The sequence below is a fragment of the Coffea arabica genome, chromosome 11c (assembly GCF_036785885.1).
Source record: "Coffea arabica cultivar ET-39 chromosome 11c, Coffea Arabica ET-39 HiFi, whole genome shotgun sequence".
Taxonomy (NCBI): Eukaryota; Viridiplantae; Streptophyta; class Magnoliopsida; order Gentianales; family Rubiaceae; genus Coffea; species Coffea arabica.
Genome location: NC_092330.1, coordinates 43,880,646 through 43,907,065, shown reverse-complemented (window position 1 = coordinate 43,907,065; position 26,420 = coordinate 43,880,646). Strand labels below are relative to the sequence as shown.

The 26,420-nt window shown below is 36.1% G+C and overlaps 3 protein-coding genes and 1 long non-coding RNA gene across 6 annotated transcripts; 1 reads left to right on the top strand and 3 right to left on the bottom strand.

Moving 5' to 3' along the window:
• Positions 1-1,575: 1,575 nt before the first annotated feature.
• On the top strand, positions 1,576-7,087 carry LOC113717631 (cysteine-rich receptor-like protein kinase 2). Its single transcript, XM_027242399.2, has 8 exons — positions 1,576-1,841; positions 3,733-4,530; positions 4,731-4,844; positions 5,100-5,239; positions 5,349-5,559; positions 5,719-5,953; positions 6,082-6,232; positions 6,361-7,087. Exons 2-8 carry the CDS (start codon positions 3,765-3,767, stop codon positions 6,700-6,702), a joined length of 1,959 nt encoding a protein of 652 aa, XP_027098200.2. The 5' UTR covers positions 1,576-1,841; positions 3,733-3,764; the 3' UTR covers positions 6,703-7,087.
• Positions 5,718-10,088, bottom strand: LOC140004104 (2-phytyl-1,4-beta-naphthoquinone methyltransferase, chloroplastic-like). Of its 2 annotated transcripts, none has more exons than XM_072070333.1 (7): positions 9,899-10,088; positions 9,724-9,788; positions 9,530-9,620; positions 9,001-9,089; positions 8,562-8,757; positions 8,052-8,151; positions 5,718-7,850 (listed from the first exon to the last, which is right to left on the bottom strand). In XM_072070333.1, exons 1-7 carry the CDS (start codon positions 10,055-10,057, stop codon positions 7,735-7,737), a joined length of 816 nt encoding a protein of 271 aa, XP_071926434.1. In that variant the 5' UTR covers positions 10,058-10,088; the 3' UTR covers positions 5,718-7,734. The 2 variants fall into 2 exon arrangements, with proteins under 2 accessions (XP_071926434.1, XP_071926435.1); XM_072070334.1 differs by having other exon boundaries at positions 9,871-10,012.
• A 1,054-nt stretch (positions 10,089-11,142) lies between these two features.
• On the bottom strand, positions 11,143-19,431 carry LOC140017000 (homeobox protein knotted-1-like 6). 2 transcript variants are annotated; one of them, XM_072071340.1, is made up of 5 exons: positions 18,475-19,431; positions 17,886-18,008; positions 17,555-17,666; positions 11,502-11,740; positions 11,143-11,321 (listed from the first exon to the last, which is right to left on the bottom strand). In XM_072071340.1, the coding sequence occupies exons 1-5, from the start codon at positions 18,859-18,861 to the stop codon at positions 11,208-11,210; spliced, it is 975 nt and encodes a 324-aa protein (XP_071927441.1). In that variant the 5' UTR covers positions 18,862-19,431; the 3' UTR covers positions 11,143-11,207. The 2 variants fall into 2 exon arrangements, with proteins under 2 accessions (XP_071927441.1, XP_071927440.1); XM_072071339.1 differs by having other exon boundaries at positions 11,143-11,366; positions 18,475-19,420.
• A 4,568-nt stretch (positions 19,432-23,999) lies between these two features.
• LOC140016411 (uncharacterized) lies at positions 24,000-26,420 on the bottom strand. Its single transcript, XR_011822809.1, has 2 exons — positions 26,253-26,420; positions 24,000-24,325 (listed from the first exon to the last, which is right to left on the bottom strand). It is a non-coding gene; the product is annotated as an uncharacterized lncRNA (long non-coding RNA).

Genomic DNA, 26,420 nt, shown 5'->3' with positions numbered 1-26,420 from the left:
GCGTAACCAGTCCAGCAGTCGAACTTGAAAAAGACCCCACATTATCAAAAAATAATAATAAAAAAAAGAGCCCACCAACAACCAATATAATGTTATTGGTTGTTGATTTAATTCTTACTGACTCATGGGAAGTTTCAGTTAAAATAAGGGATGATTGCAGAAACCTCCCTTGAGATTTCTGACATTTGCACTGATCTCCTCTCTAGGTTTAGAAATTGCATTCACCTCCCCTGAACAGTAACAATTTGTTGCAGAAACCTCCTTGACAGCTTTTATAGAAGTGAGATAAAAATTTTCTTCCAATTTTGCCCTTACTTGCTTGACAATTATTATTTGCTTGACAATTGCTTAACTAATTATCTAATTAGTTAATAGTTAAACTAATTAACTATTAACTAATTATCTAATTAACTAACTAACTAAAGCTGTTGTCTGTCCGAAACTAACAAACTATTTGCATGTTAAACTAATTAATTGCTTAACTAATTAACTAACTAACTAATTAACAAACTATTTGCATGTTAAACTATATGCAGTATGCATTACCTATTTAAAGTATCGGCTCTTTATAGGTATTTTACTTTCAAACATTTAATTTATGATAAAAACGTCAATGTTTGTATGTAAAATTCAAAAAGTATTACAGTAATATTCTTACAAAAAGGGTTGGACATAAGGTCATAAATTAAATATTTGAAAGTACTAATATTGATATTAGTGTAACACTTTTTGAATTTCACTTACAAATATTGATGTTTTTATCAAAAATTAAATGTTTGAAAGTAAAATACCCATAAAGAGCCGATACTTTAAATAGATAATGCGTACTGCATATAGTTTAACATGCAAATAGTTTGTTAATTAGTTAGTTAGTTAATTAGTTAATTAGTCTAACATGCAAATAGTTTATTAGTTTCGGATAGACAACAGTTTTAGTTAATTAGTTAATTAGATAAACAAAAATTAGTTAATTAGTTACTTAATTAATTAGATAATTATTTAGTTAATTAGTTAAGCAGTTAATTAGTTAATTAGTTTAACATGCAAATAGTTTGTTAGTTTCGGACAGACAACAGCTTTAGTTAATTAGATAAATAGAAATTAGTTAATTAGTTAATTAATTAATTAGATAATTAGTTTATTAGTTAATAGTTAATTAGTTTAACTATGCAGAAATAGTTTGATTAGTTAATAACTATTAACAATTAGATAATTAGTTAATTAGTTAATAGTTAATTAGATAATTAGTTATTAATTAATTAGATTATTAGTTATTTAGTTAATTAGTTAAACTATGTAGAAATAGTTAATTTAGTGTAATTTTTATTAACAAATGTTTTGTTGGGTTTGACGAAAGTACTATCACATTCATTTGGTAAAATTAAATCATGTCAGGGGTACTTTAGTAAATTGATCCACTTTTGCCTATTAAATTGCCTCCAACTTTTGATAGGGGAGGTCAGTGCTATTTCAGATTTAATAGGGGAGGTCAATGCCATTACTATAAAAGTCAGGGGAGGTTTCTGCAATTATCCCTTAAAATAAAGAAAGAACCCGCGTCTTCTTTCAAAGTCACTGTTTCGACCCTCGAGTCCTCCATTATCCATTCTCTGAAGTCTGATCGATAGTCATTCTCTCTCTATTAGAAAATCTATTCACCGGAAAATTCCAAAAGCAATCCCAGAGATTCTTCGCTTTGACTTGTGCGATCTTTACACCAAACTTCAGCGCTCTCTGCTACACATATACCCACCTCCCCATTTTCTCTTTTTCTGTCTATCCAGAATTTGCTGCCTTCACCAGAACTCCAATTCCCTGCAAGCCCATGTAGAGAAACACAGGTTAGACTATGATAATGAATTAATCCATTTTTTCCCATCAATTCTTGCTGGAATTTGCATGATATTGTTTGAATTTTTTAAAAATCTTTTTAGCTTATCTTGGATTCCATGTAGTAAATCATTTCAGAGAGCTTATGAACTTGACCGAATATTCCGTCGAAAAGCTCAGGATTCAGTTCCTGCTCCTGATATTCTGTGATCGGTCTGTGTTCTTATGCAACTGTGTAGATATATGTAATTCATATTTCTAAAATATTTTGCACAAAAATATTTACTGCTGATAGACTAATGGATTCTGGCTGCTCTTTTCCATAAGGAATATTCAATAACGCAATCTTTATACCAGAAATTTTTATGAATTGAAGACTTCTTAGTTCTTTCATGGTTTTCTGGATGACAGGTTCAGAAAACTGGGCCCTTTTTCTTTCCCCTAAATTTTTGCCATTAGCCTGTTAGACTGGTTTCCATGGTTGACTATGATTAATGCTGAAGAGGTCCGCAGACCATGTTGGGGACACTTTCTCAGTGCATTAATTTGTACAACTAGTGCATTGATCTGTAAATAGCGTGTGATGTTTTATATAGCTCCTGTTTATCAAAACAGATTCAAGTGCTAGAAGAACAGATTCTTGTATTTATTTGTCAGTTCTTAATCCACATGGGGGTTCTTTAATATTTACCTAATTGGCAACTTGGCTAATATGTAGATAAACTTAGCAGCATAGTGCATCTTATCATGTTATTCAACTTTGATTCCCATGTTCTCGAGTAGAAAATCCTAAAGACGAAAAGGTTGATAATACAAAGAAAAGACGTTGCCTGTAAAATATCATCATCTTTGAAAAGTTGAAGTAACCTTTGCCGTGTAGAAGTAGAACGCGGCAGCTGGTTAGAATTTGGATTTTTGCGAACTCAAAGCTCAGATTTTGGCTAGTTTCCTACATTAAGCCTCATGTCACATGCGTGCATTGGCTACTGCCTACTTGGCTGCTGCTGGCAAATGAATCAGAGATGATGTGGGGCCGCACCTTTCTTTTCTTTTGAAATTAATTATGGGTTGGTTTTGGTGCTGAGGTGTAGCCCTCTTGCTATTAAGTGCCGACCACAAACAACCTCTGGATTTCAAGATTGATCAATTTTTAGCTGGTCCCATTATACTACTATTATTTTCGTGTAAGAAGCCATTTTCAAGGGTTCTTATCACTGATTTGTTGTCTTGGTCCCGCATGACAACTTTTACTACTAGCAGAAGTCATGGGCGATTTTGCATTAATTGCGGTTTCCAAGGGTTGGGTTTTTTTTTTTTTTTTTTTTTTTTAAATTTAACTACATTTAGATGGGAAACCTGTGTCTGGTGACATTAGGCCTGAGAGTAAATGTGAATGCTTAAGATATTGCTAGATTAGAGTGAACCAAAGACTAATTCCGTGAAAACGGAGAGAGAAAAAAAAAAGCAACATGATTTTGACTTTGTTAAACAGCTCAAGGGCTTATGATGGATTGTATCGAGTTAAATGCTCTCTGTGGCTTTCACACCTTTTCTCACTTGTTCTAGAGCGTAGTTGACCTATTGTTTGTTGTCTTCTTGGAATTTTCTCTGGGCCTATGAGTTACCTGCCGAAAAATGAGAGAGAGAATTGTGAATGGCAGCTTAGGATATCACTGATTATAGCGTCACGAGTTTGTGGGAATGTTTTTGACCGTGCAGTAAGCTATGCAAGAGGAGTTTTAACACTGCATAATTAATGAAAGTTCCATCCTGCTTGTTAGGATGTTCCTCCATTGATTGCTTCTGCTGCCCTTTTTAACTCGAGTGTCCACAATGGACGAACATCTTGATTTCAGTTCAATTTTCTTATGAAGTACCTGAACAGTTCTTTTCCGTAAACAGATTCATTAGCAAAACCATATCAACCAGCGAATATGATGAGAGAATTCCAGAGACCCACAATTGCATCTCTTCTGTTAATACTTGTGGCGATCATGGTATTACCTGATGCATCAGTTGGGGCCCCAAGAGCGCAGACTGTCGAATTTATGTGCGGTCACCAGCTTGAGCACAACACCACACTTTTTGTCCCAAATTTTGTTGCTACAATGGAAAACATTAGCGACCAAATGCGTAGCAAAGGTTTTGGAGTATCTATTACAGGCAAAGGACCTGATACTAATTATGGGCTAGCCCAGTGCTATGGTGATCTTTCTCTTCTTGACTGCGTATTGTGCTATGCTGAAGCTCGTACTGTCCTTCCTCAGTGCTTTCCTTTCAATGGGGGCAGGATTTTTCTGGATGGCTGCTTCATGAGAGCAGAGAACTACAGCTTCTTTCAGGAGTTCAAAGGACCACAGGACCATGCTGTTTGTGGGAATAGAACAAGAAAGAGCTCAACATTCCAGGAAGCGGCTAGACGGGCTGTGTTACAAGCAGCTACGGGTGCACCAAACAGTAATGGTTATGCACGTGCTGCATTGCAGGTGTCTGGGACATCAAATGAGTCAGCTTATGTTTTGGCTGACTGTTGGAAGACACTGAATGCTAACTCTTGCAGAGCATGTCTTGAAAATGCTAGTAAATCCATATTGGGTTGCTTGCCTTGGTCTGAGGGCAGGGCACTCAACACAGGATGCTTCATGAGGTACTCGGACATTAATTTTCTCAATCCAATACCAGGAAGTGGAAGATCAAGAGGTAAAATGAGCTCTTTTAGGGTCTTATAATTCTGTTCCCTTATCTTGTTATCCATTTTTCATTTCTGTTTTCCCTCCTTTTTTTGGGAGAGAGGGGGTGGGGGGGGGGGGTTTAGCATGGATGCATATGCCGTTTAGAATCAAAAGCGGGTGATGTTCCTACTCATGGTGATCTTGATTTCTTAATGACAATATTTGCAGGGACAGTTGTAGTCATTGTTGTTGCTGCAGTGAGTTCTGCAATTGTTTTGGCCGTGGGAGCAATCATTGGAGCCTATTTCTGGAAGAACAAAAGAATACAGAAGAAGCGAAAAGGTAGGTCAACTTCATATGTCATCATATGGCATGCGCCAGTTTTGAAAGCCACTGGTTATTGCTTCCAATTAATGAAATAGGAGAACCAAATTTACATGTAATTTTTCGCTACTAAACATTTTACATTGACTGTAGAGCAGTTGGTCATGTGATAATGTTTAGAATAGCAACAGAAGTGATGTAACTCGATACAAAATATGCACTCACTCTGACTGTAAGTTGATTGTGCTTGAAATCTCTTGCAACTCTTTTAAGGCTCAAATGATGCGGAGAAATTGGTGAAAACTCTTCATGATAGCAGCTTGAACTTCAAATACTCCACTCTTGAGAAAGCCACTGGTTCATTTGATGAAGCCAATAAGCTGGGGCAAGGTGGATTTGGAACCGTCTACAAGGTAAATGACTAAAGCACAATTCTCTCTTCAACCACAAATGCATACAACATCTAATCAAACACCATTTGTATTATTTCGGGTTTATGCCTAAGTTTCATCATTTGTACAGGGAGTTTTACCAGATGGAAGAGAGATTGCTGTTAAGAGGCTTTTCTTCAATAACAAACACAGAGCAGCAGATTTCTACAATGAAGTTAACATTATTAGTAGCGTTGAGCACAAGAATTTGGTCAGGTTGTTGGGATGCAGCTGTTCAGGACCTGAAAGCCTTCTTGTATATGAATTCCTTCCAAATAAGAGTCTTGACCGCTTTATTTTTGGTAAGTATAGATTATATATCAAGGGATTAGACAGTAAATTTAACTTCAAGAGCTTCTTAAGACAAGACATTGTTGATCGTAACAGAGCATTTGGTCCATATTACATTAATGTTGTTCTGGAGTTAAATGACAAACTACATTATTTAACTGATGTCACAGATGCAAATAAAGGTAAAGCACTTAACTGGGAGAAGAGATTTGAGATAATTATAGGGACGGCAGAGGGATTAGTCTACCTGCACGAAAACACAAAGTGTCGAATTATTCATAGAGATATAAAAGCAAGTAATATTCTGCTGGATTCAAGGCTTCGTTCCAAAATCGCTGATTTTGGTTTGGCAAGGTCTTTCCAAGAAGATAAGAGCCACATAAGTACTGCCATTGCAGGGACATTGTAAGTATCGAAAACAGAAGTTACTACATGACAGATTATGGCTTAAGAGTTTTAAATGATCTTACCATTTGCCCATAACCAAGTCAGTAGCCATCATTTGCTGAGATATGATTTTTACAATTTCACAGGGGATATATGGCCCCAGAATACCTAGCTCATGGCCAGCTGACAGACAAGGCAGATGTTTACAGCTTTGGTGTACTCTTATTGGAGATTGTCTCTGGAAGGCAGAATAATAGGAGTAAAACTACAGAGTACTCTGACAGCTTGGTCACCATTGTAAGTCCAAACCACTGTTTGTTTTACCTAATTCTGTTTTCTGCCTGTTATCTTCCTTCTCCTTGTATGTCTCCTAACGTAAATGTTTTCACCTTGTTTTTCTTACTCCAATGTTTTGAATGAGACAGGCCTGGAAGCATTTCCTGCAAGGGAAGGTGGAGGAGTTGTTTGACCCTAACCTAATGTTGCAAAATTATCTCAACATGAATGTTAGAGCTGAGGTACTGAGAGTGGTTCATATAGGACTTCTCTGTACCCAGGAAATCCCATCATTGCGACCATCCATGTCCACTGCATTGCGGATACTGGCTAAGAAGGATGAACAGCTCCCTACACCCACGAACCCACCTTTTATAGATGAGAGTACTATGGAACTCAATGACACATTTGAGAACCCACATCACCCCTTCAGACATGGTGATTCTGCTTCGAATGCCAGCTTGTCCCACAGTTCGTTCTACCCCAGGTGACATCCGAAAAGCGTTTGAAACCCGTGGACTCGTCGAATAAGCTATATAGCATCATCATTGCATCCATCTCTGGGCCACTGAAGTTGCTGTCACTGGAGACGAATATACACTATTTCCTCCGTTCAAGTTTTCAATGCAATTGGAGGTGAGCTTCTGTTATGAAGTGCAAGTAAATGCCTACATACCCAGATTTGAACAAATAAAAAAAAAAGAAGGAAGAATAAGACAAGCATATTGAGTGATTTCATTATAGAGGGGGCACATATGGAGTCGCGCTAGGAGATACCATCATGAATTTTGGTTTTGATTCTTTACTTTAGAAATCTTATCCTTTTTGTACATACTAGAGTTTTAATAAATCAAGCATACGCCTTTTCTTGTAAAATTTGTGTTTGTGTTTGTGACTGTCGCAAACTTCCTGAGTGTGTATTGTCTAGCTTGCTAGCAAAATTGTCATTACATTTTCGTTCGATCTTCCTTCGTTCACTATCATTTTTTTTTTCGAGGGCAACATTTTACAAATGATCTTATACTAGGGGGGATGGGATGGATCCCAACTAAGCTATTGAGAACTCGAAAGGAATTAAACCACCTCCGAAAATGGTTCAAAGAAATCCTGAACAAAAAATGCAGGCAAGAGGTTTCAAACCCTTGCCTACACACAAGGCGGGACAATAGTCCCTCTCCGGTGGCCAACTGAGACTATCATTTGTTTGTATCCCTTTATAATTTCATAGGCATGAAGGCCAGGTCCAACACAGAATATTTGAACGTAGCAGCAGCTAGTATTTATCATTGTCCGGCTTTTAATTTCACATACATTATATCTGTCTTTTTATCATTGTCAAGGACACCCGCAAAATCCGTAAAATTACAAGCAAATGCTACAAATACAGTAGCCACTTGCGATTTACCATTCAAAATAAACATATCAGAGCTAGACGTGGAAAATTTTCCAAAATTCCGAGCCACTGCATCAACTAAAAAAAATGCAAAAATCAAGAGCCATATACCTCTCACTGATGAGAGGAATTAGGGAATGTATCCATATCGTACAGCTACCAAGTTCCCCATGAGTCCTCCACCAGTTTCAAAATGTTTTGCACTACAAAAGCCTGCATTCAACGCAAGCCTCTCTAACTCCTTTCCTGCATAATAATTATACAGACATCACGAGATACTAAAGCGAAAAATTTTAGCTAGCAATCATCTAACTTCATTGTAAGGCTAAAGTTTCTGACAAAAAACAAGAAAAAGTACAACTACTTCCACAAGAATTAAGTTGAAATCAATATTGTTATCCTAGACTTTATTAAAAAGATCTAAAGCAGTATATGCAGATGACAAACCTGTTAAAAACTCATTTATTGACCTTTTCAAGTATCTGTACTCATTTGCAAGGCCATAAATATCAGCTGCTGGAACAACAACATAATCAATCATCCATTCCTAAGGATATAGAAACCGAAAAGTACAATCAGTGGCAATGAGTATGGATACATCTACGAAACTGCAACTTCACTTCCATGAACGACACGGCATCAATTCTCAAGATGAAAAACTGAGTCAGATCTCAAGAACACACTGCAAATCTTCAAATAAAATACTCAGCAGAACCATCCATGATGTTTGAAGAATGATGTTAGTGACTTACTAATTTAAGTAAAGTACGATTTCATGCATTACGATTCAGGATTAATTTTTACTAGGTTGTAAGATGAGACGTCAGCATTTACAGCATACAAATTCTTGATCATTCTAAGAATCAACTCTGTAAGTTTAGAGGGAGAAGGATGAATGAAAAGGGTACAATCCATCCCGGTTTTATTTTACATTGAGTACTTGCATGCAAGACGTACCTGAAAGGAGGTGCTGAAGGGATTAGTGCTCTTGTTGAAGTCAAGAGCAGATACTTTGGACCCTGGTTTTAGAACTCGACATACCTCCTCTAATACTTTAAGCCTATCTACCACATTTCCTAGTCCATAGCCAATAGTAACAGCATCAAAGGAAGATTCAGGAAATGGTAAATCAATTGCGTTGCCCTCGATCCACCTACGATATGCTACAAAACATATTATTTGTTCGCAACACCAAAAATTCACTGAATGGAAAAGAATCCAGCATATGCTTGTAGAATCTGAACATAAACTCAAATTTCGTGACGACGTTACTCAGCCAGTCTTTTGTAGTTTGCTAAGTAGTTGAAGAGGAAAACTTCAAAGAACTTTTTGTATAGAAGCCTTCCTTCTGTAAGTTTACGATTTAAATATGGGAAGTACAATTACCAATGCTCACTTGATATTTTCGTAACAAGTCTTTGATTGTGAATGCTGTCGGGAAGATGCAATCAATAACTGCTGCTTTGAGAAATCAAGACCAACCACCTGCAAGCTCAAGAAATATGAAGGATGATGTGTTATGGAATATAACACGCCAAAAGGGAAACAGAACTGATAAAGATGGACAAATTTGAGTTAGGAGAATAATGAAACCTATGATGCCGTGGACAGTGTCGAACCAAGACAGATAAATAGCAACGTGTATTTGAGAGATAAATCAATCATAAAGGGAAGGGCCACAGTGTTAGAAATATAGTAAAACATTTCCATCTAATAATGCATCTTTGTTTGGGGGAAAATAACAGACAACTCAGAAAGGATGCAAATGGAAGCCTCTTACGCAAGAAAATTTTGGTTTAAGGGAGACCAAAAAAGAAAAAAAGGGCATGAACAAGTTCACCTCATGTGGTTTTTTCCCACTAGGATTAAGCATATGAACCTTAGCGACTTCAAAAATTTAGCTCCAAAAGAAATAGATGCCAAACCTTGCCAGTAGGTCCAACTTTCTCGGATAGAAGAAAAGCTAAATCTCCAGTTCCACAACATACATCCAACACATTATCTCCCTTTTTTGCTCTGCATCGAAAACACCAACCAAAAAAATTCAATTTTTAACAATTATACAGATAGCTAGCGCACAAAAGAGCTACAACTAAAATTCAAGAAATTGGGGCCATACCCACTCCAAGAAATAGCCATTCTTTTCCATATCCGGTGCTGACCAACAGTCAACAAGTCATTCAGCTACAAAATATACATGCACAAAAATCAAAACAAAGGAACCCATTTGACCACAAATATGCAGAAATGTAACGAGTAATTTTACCGTGGAGGAGGTAGTTTGGGGGGCTTACGTTGTCATAGACAGGAGCAATGCGATCAAAAAGCACCTGGCGCTCGTTAGAGCATCGGACCAGACGGGTTTTGGACCGGAAAACTGGTCGGGAGTGCTGCCCTGGTAGCGCGGGAAGAGTCCGGTGGAGCGATGCTGCTGACATTATCGCATTATCCATGTGCTCTTGCTACACTGCCTGTTTCTCTTCATCCGGGTGTCCGGTAAAGAAGGCCCTGTTACTGGGCCACAAAGGGCCAACTTCAGTACCATGTTCTTTCCTGTTGAGCACTATCCTTTGTGTTCCGCGCCGCAACTAGTGGCCCAAATCTGTAGAACCAATGTTCTCAATCCACAACGCCTGATCGCAAGAGTCCGCGGCCCAGATCCCACTCTGAATTTCCACCCCTTTTAACCCGCGCTTCTCATTTTGATATACACCTTTATGTATTTTATTAAGACTAATTTTTTCTATACTGATAGTGTTAACGTTAAATAAATGATAATTATATAAAATATAAATTTTAAAATTAGATTTTTACACAAATATTATTAATTTAACAATGATAATATTTACACTATTAATGTATATCAAATTTACTTATTTTATTAAGCATAAAATTAGGAAAGTAGAGCGCATACATTAAATCATGAACTAACGACAGTTGGAACTTGGAAGGATAGTTATTAAAATATATTAGGCGAATAATGTTATATACACTATCAGTATAAAGATTTTTGTTTAACCTATCAATTATAAATTTATGACACATGAACAAAAAATAAATTTAAAATTTAAACGATAAATATTGTGGCATTCATTTACATTTGCTCGTGTAAAAACATCTCTATACTGATAGTGCATAAAAATCAATCCCAATATGATATGCACCCATATACACAAATTTTTTCTGAAACGAATTAAAAGTCATTTGAAGACTGAAAAAAGGGGGTTACTTAAAGAGCGTACGTTATATGATATTTTTTTTCCAAACTTAATATTTACAAAAGTGTATTAATACAAACTTTCACTACCTACACAAACCTATATTTATGAACGTGCCTTAAAACAAACTCTCAGTTAAATTACAAGGATCATCTGTTCAATGAATACTAACTCAAAATGAAGAAAAAAAAACTAGATTCTCATTTTAGTTCTTTTGGAAACAGTGAGAGTGTGAGAGTTTAATGAGGAGAGAAATGAGAGAGTTTTATTTGGAAAAGAACTAGAGTGTCCTTTCATCAATTAGTTCATCCACATGAATATACATGAACAAAGCATTTCCCAGAAAATAAGCATAAATGTGAAAATGTATTACAAAAGAAAAACCCTAGTCATCAGCAAAAAATTGTCCAGACAGACTATCCATAACAGCTAACTGCATATTCTCGGAGGGTTTCCAATGCCGCTTCCTCTGGTTAATGAACCAATTGTTAATCTGCTTCTGATCAAGTCCGGTTGATTCAGCCAGCGAAATTTTATCAGCTTCCTAGACGCTCAAGATGGTGAAAAATAATAATAATAATAATACTCCAGCCCAGTCAAAAATAAAATAAAATAAAGAAATCGAAAACAGGATACAGTAATTTAACAAGCTAGTCCAAAAGAGACGGGCAATACTCACAGTTGGGTACGGCCATTTGTAGTGAACATTCCACCATTCAAGCAAGATCTGCCTGGCCTCCTTGGGAAGCTTTCCTTTCTTTTTCTTCTTTGAGAATTCCAATTTTAAGCTGCTTATGTGATTTCCATATTTACGCAATAGCGTTTCCTTGAGTTCTCGGTCTTCAGCTTTTGTTTGGGAATCTTGCACATCTGTCTCCACACCACTTAGTTCATCGTCTGATGATACTGCACCATCATCTGCCCGCATACCGTCATTTGCAAGTACATAAAATGCAACCGTGAGATCCAAATTGCTCAACTCCAATTCAAACTAATCAAACATATATACACACAGTTTTGGTTGGCCATTTTGCTATCATGACATCGGTTTGATGATGATATAAAGTGATTTCAATGTAGTTAAAGAATCAATCCTCGGACCATCAGTTATGCTTCTAATTATAAAACCATACGTTTCTCCTGTCGCGCTGCTTACCACATCAAATAACTTTGACCACCCTAAAGGAAGGAAGAATTTAGAGTTGTTTTATCGGTGGCCTGAAAATTTCTTGACTATTGTTTTAGATCGAAAGCAATAATGATCATGGTACTGCTCCAGTCACACTTGAATGAAGCCCAAGAGCTGCATCTTCATTGGTTTTTCCTCCTCTCTTTCCTTTTTCTTTTCTGGCTTCAGTTGTGGAGTCGTATCCAAGTCAGTTTTTGCAGAGCTTGACAAGACATTACGACCATCAAAGCATGGATAATTATTCGAGCATCTCAGTGAATCTATAGCCAAGCCCTCCACGGAAAGGAACCATCACGCATTGTATGGGGGCACTGTGACCTTATTATTATTCCTAGCAAATTCAACAAGACCCATCACTCGTCCAAAACAAATTGTTGTATTTCTTTCCCACTCAATCACTACTGGCTCCTTCCCTTTGTCTCACTCTAGTCGAAGATTGTTTACTTAGATATTAGATTATTCTTCAAATTTTGTTTACTCCCAACATCAGCATTTTTTTTTTTAACCACCTTTTTATCTCAAATATATCACATTATAATATTTTTTTTTTCAAAATATTATCCCAAATAATCTACTATCTAAACACTCTCCATATACCATTACTTAAAAGAAACCTATAATAGATTAAAAGCTTAACCATGCAGTTGTCTCTTCTCATTCTTATTTTTTTTCCCATTCTTGCATACGAAAAGTAGAAAAGTTTGCTTGGGTTCATGTAAAATGTCTATGACGTTCTCCTCAAGAGCCGTACTATTTAACATTTATTAGTAGTTGATTAAATGGGAAATGACCCCAGAATGAGCAATTAATCTCAGACCAAGAAGAAGTAACCGGAAAGAACACAATGAACAACCATGCATTAACCTCAGAAAATTTAGGCAATGCCATAAAAAAAGAAAAAGGGAAGTTTTAGCAAATACGCCATGCATTAAAAAATTAATAAGCTAATAACTCCCCATGCTTGAACTTTTCAAGATGATCAAACTTCATATATGTAGCACAAATTCTCAATCTAGACAACACTAGTAGTATCAATACTTAGTTTAAATACAATCCTCCACACCTTGATTAAAGGGTTTTGAGCAGTTGTAGAGTCACAAAACCCTAATATTCAATTAAAAAACTTCAATTAAAAAAATGCTTATTTTGGGTAATAGCATCCCACTCGAGCAATACAAAGGAAATTCACTTTCCACACAAAGTAATAACACAACATTTTTTAGAAAGAAAATTGATTATTTTCTTTAAGAAAGAAAAATAATAACAACTCAAAAAGCAGAATGAAGGAAGTGTAAAAAAAAATTTTGAGAAATTAATAAAAATATCTTCGAATCCCCAGAGAAAAAATATTCGTTGAGGGATCCACAAGCAAGGCAGGCCTAGAAGCAAATTAATTGAGATCATCAAAGTTCCACAATATCTAAAAGAGAGCAGCTGTTAATGAAGAAGGCACGGAGACCCATGAGTAGGACTGACTGGACAATTGTCCCTGCGGCCCTCCCCTAGATTTGACCCCCACTACCCAACCCTGCATGCATATATCGCCAGCCACAGGTAGCCACAGGTAGAAAAAGAGAGAGAAAGAAAGAAGAGAAGGAAGGAAGCACCACCTCCACTCCGTAGTCCGCAGTCCACATCCCCCTCCCTCTCCCTCTCACTCTCAGTGCGCACTGCCAAGTGCGTGTGTGCGTGTTTTTTATGCGTCTTAGAAGGCTTCGAAAGCTGGTTCGCAGCGCGAACTACGGGAGTCCATGTGAACCTCGACCACCCGCCCTATCCGGGGCTTTCCATTAAAGCCTTTCCTTACCCCACAAAGGTGAAGGGCCACAGCCCCACAGACCTCATATCATCATCATCCATGATCCAAGCCCCACAGACCTCATATCATTTTATCATTCACTCGAGCGAAGCACCACCGATCCACCAGCTGCAATTTAACCTTGTTCTTATTACCTGAACGATGATAGGCACCAACAACCAGCCGTCCGCGGTGCCCTAAATGCCAATGACCGTATAATTGGGACGCATGACCAGCCTCGTCGTAGATATTTTAAACGAAGCGAGAGTCATTTTTTGGTTGAAGAAGAGAAGAGCTTAACCTTGGTCTTATTAACACATCTCACACCTGTAACCGCAAGTCTACGCAAGGAACCAGAACAAGCGTTCGTATACAGAGAAAAGGTTTCCTGCAGGTGCAGGTAGATTCCAAAGTGACCCTTAAAAAATAAATGAGAAACTTGGTCAAGAGCTTTCTTACGCAGCAATTATCCCCTCAGAATATCTTTTTTTTTTTTTTAATATTTAAAGACACGACACACAAAATTATATGAGAAATATCCCAAGTACTCATTCCAAAGAAAAATCTAGGAAAAGGTAAACAGAAGAAGAATACAGCTACGGGCTTGCCAATGCATTAGCGACCAAATTTCTCATTAATTCCTGGTTCCCACTCCAAAGGTTTTTTTTTTTTTGGGTGGTGCATTTAACCTAGTACAACCAACTGCACTGACAACAACTTCCTTCCTATATCCATGTTAATTATCAAACCATAAAACGCAAAAAAAAAAAAAAAAAAAAAAGAAAGAATAATAAGAGACACGAGAGAGGGGAAAAAAGAAGAATTTTGGACATCATTAACTGGGCAGAAAGTGATAAAGGACGCCTTGAAATAGCATCAGGGACGGTAGGCATATCTGAAATTTAAACAATCTAAGCACGTGAGGATGTGCCAACATATATAACACAACGCTGACGCCTCCTTAGTCCTTAGCATCTCAATATTAGCAGGTAAAAATACTAAGTAACATTTAACAACTGGAGCATCAGCCAAGGAAACAAAGAGCACAGACCAGGCCAGCCACAAATGATTCAGCATCACCGAAAAGTTATTTTGTACTTCCAAAAACTAAAAAGAATACTTGTTAGCATCCATCAATAAACCCATACCTTAAACTGCAGCTTTTCTACTTGGACATCACTACTTTAATCATCAGAATTCACGTCAATGGTGGTTCCAAAGGCATAACAAATACATGCCATGACATCCACTTGCTTTTGCCTAAAGATGGAAAAGAAAAAAGCCCTAGCTCTAGCTTTACACCTGATACCTAGGTTTTTGTATTAGTCGAGGGTGAGATTTTTACCAGATTAATTACTTCAACACAGGTTGAGCCTACACGACATGTCTGCTGATTAATTGGTCCAATTAGCAAACACTTCTGCCAAAAGAGAGCTCAGGAACCACCGCAATGAATGTGCGACGATTGCGCTAACAAATACTTAGACGCGAGAGAGGCAGAGGCAGAAAATCTCTTCATACAAAGGCCCATACAAGCTATGCTGTCAGGCAAGCTTGGGAAACTGAATGCACGCACAACTGCTAATGCGACCACTACTACCTTGAAATGCGAATGAGGATCAAATGGGCTGTGTGTCTCACAGACCATATAACCTTTCTCCAAACAATTATTGCGAATTCAAAGAACTTGGTCTCAAACAATACTTGGCTTAACAACACACCTATTTGACTTTATTTGACAGTTCCCACGTTTGATTCTTATCTTCAATACATGCTCAGCCAAAACATTTCTATTATTGGAACTTGACACTCTGCAAAGTAACCTGACATCATTACAGACCACAAGTATCAATAGTCCTACTTGGGGAAATAACGGAAGAAAGGTTGTGCATAAGGATCCATCTCTGGGTAACTAATAATATTTTTTAGGAAAGCATTACAGCACTCCCAAGTCACCATGGGATTCATCAATTTCTAAAAAGAAGCAGCAACTATAGTCCAGTTCCAAATATATATATGCATACACTTTTTCATAGAAAAAAATATATTTTAGAAATTTCGCATGACTTCATGGATTGAAGAGAAAGAGAAAGAACGTTCAGATGCTCACTCAATTCCCACCACAAGAAAATCTTTCCATTCTGGGAAAGAAACAGTAGTTAAGACAACTCATTAAGACACTTTCACTTGGTTGGGAGGGCATGCAGGAGAAAAAGCTTATTCAATCTTAACTTGAAAATAGTAACATGTAAAGAGTAATCATATGATTCAATTAGATACTCGGACCAAGGGACTGATGATCATAAATATTCCTCAACTAATGAACGAACCACATGATGTTTAGGAAGGAAAAACTGAAAAACAATAAAAGTAGAGATAGGAGATTGAGTAGGCTGTAGTATTGGAACAAGTAAGCTAATTATTTCCACAGTCAAGTTAATTGTGACTGATTCTTTGTTTTTTGTTTTTTTTTTTTGTTTGCTGGGGCAGGGGGTGGGGGCGGGCTCTTCTCACTGATTCAATTCGGTTTAGGCCAAATTATGCGGTTCAATGTCAAATCTCATGGCGAAGATTACGTATGTATATCTTATGTAATTTCTATGCCACGACGAGAAGCTGGCATTATGTGAAGTTATTGGCTTAGATTAAGAAGTAATCACATAGAGGTGATGAGAATTCCAAAGTAGTGTTTAGCAACCCACTTTCACTTTACATCACTTAACATGCATGAAGAGGAGGTTGCTGAAACAAAAAGGTAAATATTTGTATTCCTACGAGCAATTTGGGATTCCAAAATTGGAAGGAAACCACTCAAACCTTAATGGAAATGTAAACTAGCTGAAGTATATTTATTTCACAGAACACTTCTTCCTAACTACAAAAGTTAGTCCATTACATAAAAATACAATTGCTCTATACATTATACCTAAATAAATGATATAACTTTATCATTTTTAAATTTATTTTTAATCATCAAAGATTTTCACAGAAATTATTTATTGCTTTTCTGAAAGAGCAGGAGGAGTGGGGTTTGGTTGGACGACCATTGGAAAAATTATTCTCTATCATGTCATCCGAAATTCCGAAGGGTCAAAATCAAAATCTCCTCTTAACAAGCTTGTTTCCATGCTTGAACCATCTCTAACACAAAAAAAGCATGGATGAAAAAGAAATCTAATGAACCAAAACACCATTTGCTATTAAGGTTCTGACAATTCAACAAACAAAAGACCAGATAATCAAGATAGCTTAACAAGCCATCCACAAAAATAAATATATCACTCATAAAATAGAAGGCCAAGAAATGCACAAAAGATCCAAAATTTCGTACTTGGCAAAAACCAACAAAACAAAACAAAGAGGAGAAACAGTTCTTAATCAATTATGGAGGGTTAATTCATTCTTTCAAAGCTATTCCTGGTCCTGGCAATTGCTCCAGATCCCAATTCTGATCATATGTTCTCACTATTTTGCATCAACCAGAATACATGTACTAGATTTGTTAATGAAGGCAAGAAGCAAGAAGACTAAGATATAAGTCTTTCTAACCAGAATTGCTAAACTGACGAAATTCAGGAATTCAAAGAATTCCAGAAAAACTGAATGCTACTCACATCATCTTTGCTCAAGGTTTGCTACAAGATACAAAAGTAAACAGGCTGGGATATACGAACAATCATGAGAAGAAGAAAGACAGAGGGGAGAGTGTGAAAAGGGAGAAACTGAGATCAGAATATATACATACCTTTACAAAGGTTGCCAAGCTGCATTTCAATCTTGTTCAGGAAGGTAGTAGCTTCATTGAAAGGTCTCGAAAGATCAGATTTGTATTTCACCAGTATGTCATAGTAGGTTTCCTACATAAATAAACCACAGTACCAAAGTCAAGGATTCAAGCCACGTCTACACAAATATCCACAGTGAAAGTCAGACAAATAAACAGCAGTATAAGTAGTCGAATATGAAGTCAAACTTAAATTGAGAGTACAAGAATGGGAGAAGAAGAAGATGATCCAGGTGCCCGAGTGTCTAGAGTATATAAACCATAAAGGCGATAAAGAGACAAACAGACCGACCATGAACTCGTCGAGCTCAGGATCGGCTCCCAAGCACGTGGAAATAGCGTTCCCTTTACAAAAGCCCCCGTTTTCTTGCCTGATCTCATCCAAGAAACCCGCTATTTCCGGCGGAGCTCCCACCTACAAAAGTCCGTCCAACACACAAATAATCATATCACACGTAGTTCAGCATTAGTCAATCCTGAAGCAGCCATAGTAATTAAAAAACGAAAAACAAACCCCAGAACATAAGACGACCATCATTCTAGTATGCTTCAAGAATCACAAGGAACAAATGGATTCACAATCAAGAACTGACAAGTCTGTAGATGTTATACATCTTTTCATTGAGGTAACCAAGTAGTTTTCCTATTCTTCCTTGGCCAAAAAGCCCAATAAAGTAACACCATCAAATAAAGTTCAGCGATTTAGGTCAAGCCTCCCAAAGAAATGACCCGTCCCTCATTTTTAGTACTAGAACATAGTACTTGTTTGATACTACATAATCATAGTTAAATATCTTAGGAAGCTCGGAACATTAAATGGAGAGCAAAGTCAAAATGAAAACTACTAGCACTTAAGAAGTGCAGCACTGAAGAAGAAAAACCTTCTGGCAATCGATATAAGCATCAAGAAGTTTTGGATAAGAAGGATGGGAAGCAATTTTGGCCTTGATTACGCTGCAAGCATCCTCAGCAGCATGAATATCATCTTCACCACCAAAACCGCATCTGCTGCTGCCTCTTTGGATATCTTCAGGAGTGATCGAAGCAGCTTCCGAAATACTCGCCGAACACTGAAACCGACTCGCAGCTGCTGCTGCTGCAGCTACATGATCATCTGATCCATATATATGACTCCGGTGATGATCGTTCAATGGAGATATAAAGCTTTGGTAACTATAATCGGCAGCCATCATCAAGTTCTCGGGTGAGATCAAGGCCTTGTCTGCATAGTCATGACCGCTAGAGTGGAGGTCGTACATCTCATCCATAACTACCAAGTTGGAGTGTAATATAAAGAGTCTTTTGAAATTATTTTTTTTAGAAAAATCAACAATTGCAGTTAAAACCCAGCTCAAGAATAACAAGTCAAGTATAATCTTGTACAGTTACACTACAAGTGAGCTAGAGAGACAGATTTCTCTCTTAGTGTATAACCTCTTAAAATGAACAAAAAAAAGGGGGGGAAAACTCAATTCATGTGTTAGTACATGTATTAGCAGTATTAGAAGCAGTATTAACTTGGTCTCAAGAGATTACAATTGAGGGAGTTTGATTGGATGAAGTGATGGAGTTCGGAATAATGGGATTGGAAGTAGCAGACATAGGTGGATGGAGTGGGAATGTTGCTGCTGTTGGTGCGTGCGTGTGTGTGTGCGTGTAAATGTTTTTGGCGAACAAACCAGAAGCGGAAGGAGATGCCGAAGCTGAGCTTCAAGTTGTGAATGGTGACGTTCAATTCGGGCGAGGCCCCCCTTTGTCTTCTACTATTCTTTTCCTCTTTTCTATTTTTTTCCCGCATGCTAGAGTGTAGGATGAAATACGTAAAATACTTTTCGTTTTGTCTAGGCAAAAAAAACGTATTTCTAATTATTTTTTATCTTAAAAACACATTTATAAATAAATGGTTGTTATATGTGTATCTTTGTCAGCATAAGTCCCCAAGAATGATAATTAAGATAATTTCAATCCACAAATAATCACAAGTATCAAGTATTAAGAAAAAATTCTTCATGTCCCAAGAATAGTAAATTCATATTCTTTCTTCTTCTTGTTTTGTGTGTGTGTGTGTTTTTTTTTTTTGGTTTTTGTTTGTTTCGATTATCATAGCAAACGTTGAGTGGTTAACTTAATGGAATAAAATGATCAGTAAAATATTATTTAGGTATTATTTGTATAAAAATTATTGACTTACATAATAAACACATTTTTTAACATACTATTTTATCTTTTTAATTATCTTTTTATCTCATATGTAACATATTACCAAAAATGGTACATTAATTATTTTAAATACTCCTAAAAAATCTCTTTTTTAAAGAAGGGATGAAGTGCTTTAAGTTTTCTCAGAGTGTAAATAATTAAAAAAAAAGGAACAGATAAAAAAGTTTTGGACGCAAGGAGTCAGTCCACACGAAGTCAACAACGAATGCCTCTTATGGCAAAGCAATGACGCGCATTTTGTAAAAGGATAGTTCTATATCTAGAAAATGAATTTCTTGAAACGGCGAAGCTTTAGTGCATATGCATTAAGCTCCATGCCGGGCTTCTTTCTTTGAAAAATTCGTGTAGGTGAAATTAGCAAAAGTAAAAAAAAAAAAAAAAAACCGTTTCCATTCAATCTTCTTGTGGTTTAAACAACGGAAACTGAAGCTTCCTACGCATGTCGATAAGAAAATAAATACTAGTACTATTATACAAGAAACTTAGAGCCTATTTGGATGGTAATTTTTGATAATTCGTTAAAAAATATTTTGTAATAATATAATATATGTAAGATAAAAATGCGTCAAGAAAATATTTTGAAAAGTTTTTTCCCCCAAAATCTAGCAATTACAACAAACTTCAAGGAGCGCTACTGTTGTTTATCATGATATTCCCCTTAAACTGGAATCTTATTTCACATTTTCATGATGAACAACATGCGATATTTCCTTATTTTTGTTTTATACACAAAATTTGTTTCTCAACTACTTTTATTTTTTCCCTCGCATGCATCACATTAATTAAAAAAGTACTATAATAAATAGGACCAAAAAATTTTTCCCAACAACCATCAATAAAAACAAAATCTGTTTTCTTTTCCTTCACAACATCTAGGCATAAAAACGGGCCAATGGTGTGATAGAGAAATCAAGTCTTACTCAGATAAAATTGTGCATGTCCAAGATGAACAAGTAATAACTCTCAGTGGTGACATTTAAATCACACAGACTATTGCCAAAAAGAATGAATATAATTAACAGCTAAATATAAACTTTTCTTAAAAAAATATATATATCATTATCCTGTATGCCTGTAAGAGATTCCCCCCAATCTCTCAAAAGAATATATATATATATATATATATATATATTCAGAGGCAGCTGATCTGCATACGGAGACCAAAATGAAGGGGAACTAGGTCCATCGCATATTTGCCGGTATGCAACACAGGCTGAAGAACAAGTTGTGGAGGTGATGCGAGTTAACTGGCATAATTTAATTTGGTTTGATTATATGATTTTGAAAAGTAAAAGATGGGACAGAAACAAACAAAGGATTGATTCCTCGTGACTTTAGGAGACATGGCTAGAGAACAACGTATTATTTTAGCATTGGCAAAAGTGGACCATTAATAAAATGAGTCGTCCAACCTTTTCCCCCACTAATCATTTAATCCAAATTATCCATGGACCAATAGTTTTTCAGGAAAGGCGCGAAAGAGAGTCTAAAATGGGAAAAAAGATTTCCTATGATTTTTTTTTAATTGTTCTAAAGTTTTCCCATGATTAGCTTGCATAATTACATTCGACCGGTTGGTGGTAAGCTGTTCAACTTGCTTTCCTCTATTTCCCATCACTCAGTAGCATTTTGAGAGAATGCTTGTTTTAATGCATCTCGACTAAAGGAATGGCAACCACCGGCCCAAAGGCTGCCATTAAGGATTGACGCGGTTTGAACTCTTACCTCCCACCAAATGTCACATTTAACGTGGTCTGGATTCAAGAAATTCAGACATATATATAGTGCACCCGTCTGATTCGATCGTGATTCACTCCATTTGAATTATTCTTGGATCTCTTTTAAGTCTACTCACTTCTCCTAGTATATGATAGATTATGTTATAAAACAGTTGTCGCCTCCAAAAAAATTCAAGTGAATGTACAGTGCATCCGTTTGATTCGGTGGTAATTCAATCCCTCCGAATTATCCCTGGACCTCCTTAGGTTCACTCCTTCCCCTCTAATATATGATAAATTAGATTATATAACAGGTGTTGTCTAAAAGAAAAAAAGACTAAAAGGAATGGCACTTGATGTTGATGGTATCTTAGAAAGAGTTATGTAACGCGGCTAAAATAAAAGATAACGACTGCTATCTCATTCCATTACGATATGAAACCTCGGTGTTCTAAAGGGGCAGACTTCAAAAGTATGGACTAAGACATTTGTAGGAGACAGGGTAGAGTTACGTACATATGATAGGTGGGCAATTGCGAATCCTCAAAATTTTAAATCTTTTATGCCTTATAACTATTCTCAATTATATTTTAGCCTGATTATAGTTTAATAGTTTGCACCCCCTCAAACTATAAGAATTGTACATTCCAACCCCTCAAACAAAATAGCACGGGGTATCTACTAAATTTTGAATTAATTAAAACCCCATGTATAACAACAAACAAGTGAAGCAAAATCCAAAATAAAAAAATAAATATGAAAGAAGATAATACATGTATAAAAAGTCAAATAATACCATATTAGACTGAGAGTAATATGGAAAGGATAGTCAATTATATTGAACGTGTTTAAGAGAGATAATAGCTAACTATGGGGAAAGAAGAACAAAAAAATAAAATAAAATTACACTTAGAATTTTTCTGGATTACAAAATATTTCTTAGAATGCGCTGTTCTTTACTAAATTTGGAGTATCTTGTACTATTATCATTTTTTATTTGGTTGATTTATCAACTCACTCTTGGGTGATTTGTAACCGTGTAACTTATTTGGGTATTATATGCATTGCAATTTAATACTTCACTAATTATGCATATACTTTTATAAAACACTAAGATTAGTTAATCAACTAACAAATAAAATGAGTGAAAATGCAAATTCTAATTTTGCTTTTCAACGACAAGCATAAACGAGAATTTCACTAGACTATATATTAGGTAGTTTGATAAATTTATTGGCCATATCAGAAATCTTAAAACTAGTTATTTTATACTAACTATAAATTAATACTACAATACATTGCATATTATATAAGAAATTAGACGTTTTCATATTTTGTAGTTGCCGATGCCGCTAAAATAGCTGTTTTAAACCCTTGGCCAACTCCAGCTATCACCAATATAGTTGGTTTTCAATCAAACCCTTATATTGTTCAATAATTGACGGTTGCTCATCTAACTTTAGGTTTTGTTGACTCTACCATTGTTTGTAGAGAACGGAGATCCTCTAATTAAGAAACTAAAAACTTGATCTAATATTGATAATACACTACATGGTATATACTCTGAAAAGCATTGTAGCAATGGCAATGAACTAATCTTCTTTTTTTTTTTCTTTTTTTTTTTTACCGGAAACGTTAAGATCAATGAACTAATCACCTAACGCAATTTTACACGGTTGGATCGATACTTGTTAACACTAGACTGAAGAGGGCTTCTAAGGCTTCCACCTCTGAGTATTCTTCTACAAACTACGAAAGTTATATATAGTAACTGAATTGTACTAATATGTATGATAACGCATAATTTTTTTTTCTTTTTACAAAATTATAGGTATTGATAACTGTTAAACCGAAACACAGAAAGATTAGCCCCGACCAAAAGAAGAAGATGAAAGCGGTCTCACCAACTGTGGTGCTGTCTTTAAAGCAACAAAGGCTATAGGTTTCTTGCCCGCTCCTCCCTGGAGAAGGATTGAATATTTTCATACAGAGAGTTATAGTTTTTAATACCATTTTAAGGTGGCCGACATTATTCATTGAGTTATTGACCCTTTTTTATTTTTTTATTTTTTTTGGTGGGATGAGTCATCTGGAAATCCATTATCTTGTAGTCCGGCGGAGCTTTGATTTACTAGTAATTATAACCGAGACCTTTTGCGAATCTGCATGTTGTTCCGTGCTGTATATTTTATTTTTTATATTTCGTTCGTCCCACTTATTTAATCATGTTTAAAAAATTTAATTTTTTAATAATAATGATTTGATTGTAATGTTTATCCTTCTCTTTTTAATTTTACTTTCATAAATTCAAATCTTAAATTTAAATAGTAACGTACATATGATTACAAAGAAGAATTATATTGAAAAGAGAGATTAAAAGATTCTTTGACTTTTCTAATATGACAATTATTTTAAAATATTTCAAAATAATGGTTATAAATAATTGATTGACATCTGTTTAGTATCCATTTGGATCGAGATATTTTTCAAATTCATTGCTACAATAACACGCTCAAAAAAATCCTAAAAACACTCCAAACACAATCCTCTCTCTCTACATACGTATGTTTATGTGTATATGTATACATAAAACAAATCTTACCATCGTTTTCTCCTTCCATCCACTATCACCACCATTCTTCCCCTTCTCTCTCCTCCACTTCTACCACCACCCCTCCCCCTCTTCCTCTTTTCTCCCCCTCCCCTCCTCTCAAGGAGGAGTGGGATTAGCGGTGGAAGAGGAAGGAGGGATAGGGTTGGCGTATGGTTGATGGTAGTGAAAGATTCAACAAATCTGTAAAAACATTTCAATGAATTTTAAATTTCAAAAGCACCTCAAAGTAAAAAATTTTAAATATTATAGTATAATTTACATGTTGAAAAACACTTAATCCATAGAAATTCATTATTATTATTATTATCGATAGAAATCATGAGAGAAAAGAATCCTTCCCCATTATTATTATTTATTATTTGACAAAAACCCGACCAAATTGCCAGACCAGTCATGCTTGGATTTCTTTATTCCCTTTCTGCTTTCCATTTCCTTGACGTTGCAGTTTCCATCACAGCACTGTTTGGTAAAATGAAGGACCACTAAGTATTTTCAGTATTATGAAGAGCCAAGACCGTTGCAATTAACCGCCGTCGGTTTGGGGCGGTAGCGCGGGGTGTAAACTAAACAGGTATAATTGTTTTAAAAGTTTTTTTTTTGGGTTAATATCATAAAATTTTTTAATTATTTTTATTGCATTCTAAAAAGTATTACGTATTATTGCAAAAATATGTTTCAAATAGGCATCAAGTCAAACATTCTAAGTAGTAAATTCTTAATCAGCGTTAAGTTAAATTTGTTAAAGAAGATTGCGCGTCTATTCTATTGGGTTTATTTGTAATTGTTGTTTTGCTTTTTCTTGGACTGGGAAAGTCAAAGTGGAATTACCAATTCTGAAACAAAGAGAGAGAGAGAGACCTGTCTACAATCTAGCGAGTAGGACACCGTACGCCGTTGGGAAGGGAGATAAAAAAGAGGGCTGAAGCAAAGTATTGGAGGGAGGGAGGGAGGATGGGCATAATAAGCAAAGCAAGTAGGACCATTTGATTGACACCTTGATTGATTGATTTGATATGTTTTTTACAGTTAAAAGCTGAGAATATGGGACCCCCTTCCCCTATCCTGCCACCACCTAAAAGCTTTAACCATTTCAGTTTTCATTCCACACCGTTGGATGTCTTCCTTCGACAAAATCGGGCCCTTCAAGTACACAACAAGAAAGTGTCCTGACCCCGGCGACATTCAGTTTCACCGTTTCACAGTGGACCTTACTTTCGGTTCGGGCCTCTCACTTCCTGCTTCCTACTGCTACTTTGAGTGCTGTGATTCTCTAATTTGAAATTTTTGGGCCACTCATTTGATCGTCAAATGTATGTTAGGAGTGGTATTCATGCATGTGTTCTTAGGGTTCTCCTGCTGTTGCCTGGAGGGAGAGGCGGCCTGCAGGCCCGGCCTATCTCAGCAGTCCAGTAAGGTTGAGATCGAGCTAGGCTTTGTTGTTAGTCTGATTTCAGACCGTTCACAAATATGAACCAACACAAATGTGAACTTTAAAAAAAATATATATATATATATTTCAAGAGGATTAACTTGCTTAAGGAATGGAGAGAGTGGGTTTGAATAGCAATTTTTTTTAAATAATATTTTATTTGTATCGTAAATATATTTTTTAATTCATTTTTTTTATAATTTTAGTTATTTTTTTATTGTATATATATCACATCTAACTAAAAAAAAAAAAAGTGTTATAATAATTATTTTAAATAATAGTCCGTCTAAAATATGAGTAATATTAATACTGACGATCTTTCACACGTGTTCATGACTAAAATATGAACGTGTTCATGACTAAAATATTCCTATGAAAGAACACTGCTAAATGGAAAGCATGTCATGATGTTAGCGTGGAGGGCGAGTATTATTAGTCATGCACGCTAAAACGAGAAACCAAAAAGATTAATGACAGCGTAGTAAAAAATAAAGCCCTTTTCTTTTATCTCTTCTTTTAGTGTATTCCTACGGCATGCGGCACCTCCCGAAAACTATACTATTTCAGCTTATCGGAGAAGTCAGAAAGAGAAAGCTCAATACAAACGATAAAACTCATTCTGAACTACTGCCACCAAGTGGAAGCAAAATTTACGCAAATTTATCGTGCTGTAAGTACCTGAATCGCCTCTTCAACAGCAGCCTCTTCAACTGTCCTGGCGAGAGGTTGGGAGGTTAAAGGTTCATAACACGTAAATTAGTTCAGATTGTGATGCCTATCGACCAATATTTTATGTAGAGCTCAAAAAATGTCTCAGCGTCGTACCTGAAAGGAAAGTTTTTGAGA

Excerpts from the sequence above, each read along its gene's own strand:
- LOC113717631 (XM_027242399.2), top strand. The coding sequence starts at position 3,765 with ATGATGAGAGAATTCCAGAGACCCACAATTGCATCTCTTCTGTTAATA. Across the intron at positions 5,240-5,348 it reads GATTTGGAACCGTCTACAAG|GGAGTTTTACCAGATGGAAG; the intron begins GTAAATGACTAA and ends TCATTTGTACAG. Across the intron at positions 6,233-6,360 it reads CTGACAGCTTGGTCACCATT|GCCTGGAAGCATTTCCTGCA; the intron begins GTAAGTCCAAAC and ends TGAATGAGACAG.
- LOC140004104 (XM_072070333.1), bottom strand. The coding sequence starts at position 10,057 with ATGGATAATGCGATAATGTCAGCAGCATCGCTCCACCGGACTCTTCCC. Across the intron at positions 9,789-9,898 it reads TTGCTCCTGTCTATGACAAC|CTGAATGACTTGTTGACTGT; the intron begins GTAAGCCCCCCA and ends TATATTTTGTAG. Across the intron at positions 9,090-9,529 it reads AAGTTGGACCTACTGGCAAG|GTGGTTGGTCTTGATTTCTC; the intron begins GTTTGGCATCTA and ends TTGAGCTTGCAG.
- LOC140017000 (XM_072071339.1), bottom strand. The coding sequence starts at position 18,861 with ATGGATGAGATGTACGACCTCCACTCTAGCGGTCATGACTATGCAGAC. Across the intron at positions 17,667-17,885 it reads CTGAGCTCGACGAGTTCATG|GAAACCTACTATGACATACT; the intron begins GTCGGTCTGTTT and ends TTATTTATGTAG. Across the intron at positions 11,367-11,501 it reads ACAAATGGCCGTACCCAACT|GAAGCTGATAAAATTTCGCT; the intron begins GTGAGTATTGCC and ends TTGAGCGTCTAG.